Source organism: Acanthisitta chloris, unplaced genomic scaffold (assembly GCF_000695815.1).
Source record: "Acanthisitta chloris isolate BGI_N310 unplaced genomic scaffold, ASM69581v1 scaffold43707, whole genome shotgun sequence".
Classification (NCBI taxonomy): domain Eukaryota; kingdom Metazoa; phylum Chordata; class Aves; order Passeriformes; family Acanthisittidae; genus Acanthisitta; species Acanthisitta chloris.
This window is the reverse complement of record NW_008685036.1, coordinates 43-6,548: the sequence shown is the minus strand read 5'-3', so window position 1 is coordinate 6,548 and position 6,506 is coordinate 43. Positions and strand designations below refer to the sequence as shown.

General features: G+C 36.2%; 1 protein-coding gene across 1 annotated transcript in view; it reads left to right on the top strand.

Moving 5' to 3' along the window:
* BMS1 (BMS1 ribosome biogenesis factor) overlaps positions 1-5,846 on the top strand; it is a gene marked incomplete at its 3' end in the record, with an annotated part of 17,167 nt that extends 11,321 nt beyond the window's left edge. The window contains exons 12-17 of the mRNA XM_009079545.1: positions 176-257; positions 1,223-1,299; positions 2,311-2,496; positions 4,053-4,241; positions 5,085-5,265; positions 5,788-5,846. Of these exons, the coding sequence (XP_009077793.1) occupies positions 176-257; positions 1,223-1,299; positions 2,311-2,496; positions 4,053-4,241; positions 5,085-5,265; positions 5,788-5,846 (774 nt within the window). The remainder of the gene's footprint in view (positions 1-175; positions 258-1,222; positions 1,300-2,310; positions 2,497-4,052; positions 4,242-5,084; positions 5,266-5,787) is intronic.
* Between the last annotated feature and the right edge of the window lie 660 nt (positions 5,847-6,506).

Sequence of the window (6,506 nt, the reverse complement as noted above, 5' to 3'; positions counted from 1 at the left end):
CTGCTTTTGCTGAGGCATTGTGTAGTTTTGGTAATGGTGTCTTGAAGCTGCGTGTGAGAACGTTAGATTATGCCTGAGGTGGTGTTTTTGATGGAGGAGTGGGGAATCTGTTAGAGGATGTTTCTGTTGATGACAAGCTGTAGCTGTGCAAGGCAGTGACACTAGTATTTTGCAGGTTTTGAGCAGTATTCGAGACTGCTTTGTCACCGGAAAGTGGGAAGGGGATAAAGATGCAGCAAAGCTGTTGGAGGAAGATGGTATGTGTAAGACTTGTAAAAATGATTCATGTGCACCACATTTTTAAGGAAAGTATGACTTTGTAGATACATACGTAGAATATTTTGCCTTAGTGATACACTTGCAAAGTTTTTCAAACTATTACATATATTATTATCCAGATACTAATATAATTACATGTTGCTATAAATCTCTGTAGAAACAGTAGGCAAGTACCACATTGTGATAATTTACTTTCTGATAAATAGAATATATAAGTTAAATTATGAAATTGAGTCCTTAGTTAATACTTGGCTGTGCCAACTTTGAATTACATATCCGAGTTTCACTGTACATCCTCTATGTATGATTTATTCTTTTGGGTAGTCATGGTAGAAATAAACAAATTCTTCTTTAATGGGAAGACAAACTTGTCATTCATGTTTGGCCGAAAAGTGAGATCTGTCTTCAGATGTTTTGTAAGTGTTTTTGTTTGTTTTGCTTTTTTAATTAGGAAATATTTAGAAAATTTTAATCATGTGGCTGTATCTTACATACAACATGACTGTGGTATGACAGGCTTCTATAACCATTTGGTTTTAACCTAAGAATTGTCAGCTGCATTTAATTTTTGATTTTTTCTTTTTGTGTTAAATTTAGCATAGGAGCTCAATTGCTCTGCTGGTGTCTTGTGCCGTTAGAGTGATAACTAATGTGCTGTGTGGTCCTTTGGAGTGACCTAGACTTTATTTGCATATTTTAAATCATAAAAGTGTTGAAAGGAAAAAGGAAGAGCCACTGGAGTTCATCTGAGAATTTCCAGCTGAAGTTGTAGAGAGGGCAAAACAGACTTGGAAAACTGGTGATGGAAACAAAAAATATTTGGACTGAAACTAATCTACACAGCAGTACCAAGAAATGCACAGTACTGAAAATAAGAGAAATGGTATGGAAAAACACAACAGAATGGTTAACTGTCAGGTGTCTTGGGTGCTTGTTGTTGCAGAAGAACTGTATGGAGATTTTGAAGACCTTGAAACGGGTGTTGTGCACAAAGGAAAGGGCTCTGCTGAAGGAGATGAGGTCTGACCTGCATTTTTATGTTCTTCAGTAATACACATGTATATGAATTTCTATTCAAGTGATAGGTGTACTATGTAATGAATTCAGTTTTCATAGAATCAATAGGAAAGAAATCATCAGGAATAAGGAAGAACAGGTTTATGTATTACTGACTTTGGAAGCTATAAATATCTAGAATGGCATGTTTTTAGTCTCAAACTGAATTTTGTTTAATTATGTAGGAGAAGTCACCTCACTTACTTAACAGTAGGTGTCAGGCTTAATCAGGAGCTGGACGATCTGGAGGCATGAGAGAAGTATTTTAAAGCCAAATGTAGTCATAGCTACTATGTCATCTCATCTGATGTGGAAGATTGTAGTGTTCTGTTTAAATGCAAAAATTGTGGAAACTTGATAGAATCTCCTAGTCATTCCTCTCATCTGCATAAAGGAGGCTAGTGGAAGTGATTTTATGCTATGGCTTGAATATCTTCCAAGAACAGAGCTGTAGTTGCCTGTGACAATACAAATTGAAAAATGAATTTTTTTTCCAGACTGAGCACTTTGATGGCTTTGTATTTTGCTATAAAATTGAGAGTAGTGGCATAATTTTGACAGTTTTCAAATGGTCTGTGAACAAAATTCCTCCTCTCTGGCCTCTAGAGTGCTGCCTTTGAGCACAGTATTACTTACTTACCTTTTTTCTCTTGATTATATATGCTTGTATTAGGTATAGAATAACAGATAGGTCAGTCCAAGGATCTGTTCCCTGATGTTAAAATAAATCTTAAGTCAAAAATGTTTTCTCAGTGAAGAAGGCTATGATTAGATCATGAAAACTTTTGGACATTGATGATACTATGTCTTCTCGTATGAATAGTTTACTAATTTCTGTCTAAAATTGAAATATTTTGCAAGTGTCTATTAATTTGTGTTATGACAAAGTATTGCTTAATATTAGATATTAAACTGTTGATCAGAATGGGTTTTCAGTGAACCATTTTACGTGTTTGACAACTTACTGTTGATTAGTCTGGAAGTGAAGAAGAGGAGGAAGATGAAAAAATATCCAAACCAGAACCTGAGGAGGAGGAGGACAAGAAAAAGGAGCACATGGAGAAGAAAAGGAAACTGAAAGAAATGTTTGATGCTGAGTATGATGAAGGGGACACCACATACTTTGATGATCTTAAAGAAGAATTGCATAAACAAGCACAGGTACAAGCTGTTAACTTGACAATTTATCTGGCTATATATCTTCAAAAATACCCCACAGAGTTTGCCCCCAGAGGTTTTTTCCTGGAGGCACACCTGATGCTGAGGAGTTACTTCAGAAAGTACACAAAGAAATTAATGCTTGTGATTTTTAATGCTTGAACTTCTTGATTCCATTAGCTGGAAAGAAAAAAACCAACAAACAAGCCAAACAACTGAAATCTGAATTTAAACTGAGTGCAGTAGTTAACCACATTCTAAATCACTGAATAAGCCAGGATGTGTCATCTAATTTTGTCTACCTAAAATGTTTTTAACCAAAAAAGAAAAGGCAGCCTTTTATGTATAGGAAGGTGAAAATCGTTCTCATACTAATTTGTGTCATATATTTTCTTGACAATTTTTTCAGTGCTACTAACAGATACGTAAGTTCTGTGTGACAGTCTTATTCCTCAAAGCTTCAAGTTATTTTGAGGAAAAAATAATTGATGACCTCTGTACATGTGGTAGAAGTCTTCAGCGTAACTGTATCCAGAATTTGAGGTGTTGGTCTTTGTTCCAGGCCTTTTTATTTAGTAGCTAAGAACTTGTGAGCTTAAAAGTAGCTTCTTTCTTTGACTGACTTGGAAGAACATTGTCTTACATTGCTAATAACTTAATTGTCTTCTCTTTGAACAAATTTCTGCCCTGAATATTCATTAAATTACTCATTACCTTCTTGCATAGCCTCTGTCATAAGTGCTCATATGAACTCTGGTATGCTGATGTACCAGAGCACTTAATGTGTAAAGAAGGACATTCCATTAAAAACAAGACCATTTGCAGCTGTTCACTTCAGTCTGTTACAAAAATACTTGTCAGCAGTACTACTGCAGGATGCAAGGACAAGGATTTCAGACTGGGGATATGCACAGGTTTCTAGAAAAATAAACTTGGATCAGATTTATGCTGTATCTCAATACTTTGAGAAGTGAAATCAGTAATTATTGTGTGTAAATATGGTGTTTTATAGGTAGCTGACTATCAGGAGCTAGAACAGAAGGGTGAGGCTTTTGTTATTCATGGGGGTATCTGAAATATTTGTACATTAATTACATTCATATGTTACAGAATAGCTTTTGACACTATATGGTGTGAGGATGCACAAAAATATTATTAAGCTGCTGAGTAAGATAGGAGCCCATCCTCCTCATAAAGTGACACCTTAAAGATCAGGGTGTTAACTTTGAAAGGTACTTGGGCTCCTAAATCAAAAATGTACTTTTGCCAAAGCCAAAGTCATGGTTATGAAAGGTGTAACAGAAGTCACTCTCAGTCATTTGCCTCTCTTGGGTACTGTCTTTCAAGTAGACTAACAGGCCCACTTGGGATTTCAAATTGGAAGGACGTCTTGGTGGCAGAGATCTTGTTCTGACTAAAAAGTTACAAAACCTGTCAGATCTTTCCCAAAAAGGCTTATATAAATGTTAGCATGTTTGAAATAGAAACAGCACTTCATGAACAAGTTGTTAACACTTGAATTTTGTGAAACACATGGTGACTTTCTTTTTGTTACATAGCTTAATCGAGCAGAATTTGAAGATCAAGATGATGAGACCAGAGTGCAGTACGAGGGTTTCCGGCCCGGGATGTATGTTCGAATAGAGATTGAGAATGTGCCATGTGAATTTGTCCTGAATTTTGACCCTCATTATCCTATTATCCTGGGTGGTTTAGGAAACAGTGAAGGAAATGTTGGATATGTACAGGTATGTAGCCAAAGCTGTGAGTGCATTTTATATCAGTACAGGTGTGCTTCAGAGTATCTGGAGTTACTATTTTCTGTTTAAAAACATAGTAAACATGGAGGGAAACTTTCATCTTTATCTCTTGAATAGGGGATTTGCTTTTGACACAAACTGTAACTCTCTAGTAGCAGATACTGGATTTTAACAGGCTTAATTGAATGACCAGAAAAGGGATTGTTGTTTAGGGTTATCTGCAGAGGTGTTTCAGGACTAAGGTCTGATATTTTGATTGGTAAATTGAAAACATGAATTACACTCTGAGTTTCATGGTCTATGGACAGGTGACTATAGAAATGTTACCAGCACATTTATAGTTATTTTTTCTTGTATGATAGTTGCTTGTATGCATAGAAACATGACTTCAGTGAGTGAAATGTTGATTAGTCTCTCCAGTCAGCCTAGTCTTAAAGAGACTGTTCGAAGATAGAAAGTTTACTGAATAAAAAATTCTAGTATATATAGATGCTGCTCTCAATCATTCCTGAAAATTAAGGCTTGGATTTCAGAATTGCTATCCTGTATTCTTGTATGATAGTTGCTTGTATGCATAGAAACATGACTTCAGTGAGTGAAATGTTGATTAGTCTCTCCAGTCAGCCTAGTCTTAAAGAGACTGTTCGAAGATAGAAAGTTTACTGAATAAAAAATTCTAGTATATATAGATGCTGCTCTCAATCATTCCTGAAAATTAAGGCTTGGATTTCAGAATTGCTATCCTGTAATAGCATTGTGAAAATTAAGGCTTGGATTTCAGAATTTGCGTTGCTATCCTGTGATAGCATTGTTATCTTTTCTCGTAATTAGTTGCGCCTGAAGAAGCACCGATGGTACAATAAGATCCTTAAGACACGTGACCCCTTAATCCTCTCGTTAGGGTGGAGGCGCTTTCAGACCATCCCCATGTACTACATTGAAGATCACAATGGGCGTCACAGGCTTCTGAAGTACACACCACAACACATGCATTGTGGAGCAACTTTTTGGGGTGAGGGCTTTCTGGAGTTACTATCCTGTATCACTTAATCAGTATAAAAATCTCAAACTTTACAGGATCTATCAGGACATAGCCAGTACCTTTTGGAATGAGAAGTCTTTAAGTTTCCTCACAGAACGTAAAATAACATCAAATAGTACAGGAAAATAGACAATTGCCTATTAGTTGTAAATTATTTGAATAATTTGTGAATTATTTGGCTTTTAATCAAATTCTGAGCATTCTGCTAGTTTGTATGATATCAAAGAGAAACCTGTTTTGTTGGCTTTGTGCAGAGAGACACTTGCACACATTATGGGCCCAGTCCTGAAAATGCTTCCACACATGGGTAACTTGTTAACCATTCCTTTAACTTTCATGGGACTTTAAAGGTAATAGTTTGAATGCTTTAAATTTTTCTTTGATTTTATTAATTGAGAAGATCTGATACTTATTTCTAAGCTGTCTGACTTTAAATAGAGGCTTGATGTTGTGTAGTAAAACTTTTCAGAAGTTATTTGAATTTTCTTCTAGGGCCTATCACTCCTCAGGGTACAGGATTTTTGGCAGTTCAGTCTGTCAGTGGCACAACGGTAGGTTCATTATCACAAAATGTTCATTGCTACTTTCCATGGGTCTTTGGGTAAAATATATAGATTTGGGGAGGAAGGTTTACATATGGTAAAGCAGTGTGGTTGTAGGAACTGAGAAAGTATGTGGACTCAAACTTTTGAAAGGTGTATTGTGGTAAGATGGGAAACTGTATGGAGATTTATTTTTTTAATATTATTTTCGTCTGCTACACTGAAAATGACAAATAGTTCTTGATTGTTTTCTGTGGAAGGATTTATACCTACTTGATTTTCAGCTACTGTTGAAAAAGTTTATCCTCAATGGGATTTCTCTGCATCTTGTTAAAATGTTTATAGGTATCTGAATAAAGCTAGTGAGGGACTTCCTAAAAGAGCATGTAATTGATAGGTCAAGGGGTAATGGCTTTAAACCAACAGAGGGCAGGGTTAGATTAAATGTTAGGAACAAACTGTTTACTGCAAGGGTGGTGAGACCCTGGCACAGGTTGTCCAGAGAAGTGCTGGATGCCTCATCCCTGAAAGTGTTCAAAGCCAGGTTGGATGAGGAGTGTAGTCTAGTGGAAGGTGTCCCTGGCCATGGCAGTGGGGTTGGAACTAGGTAGTCTTTAAGGCCCATTCCAATCCAACCCATTCTATAACTTAAATGTAAATAGTGTTAAA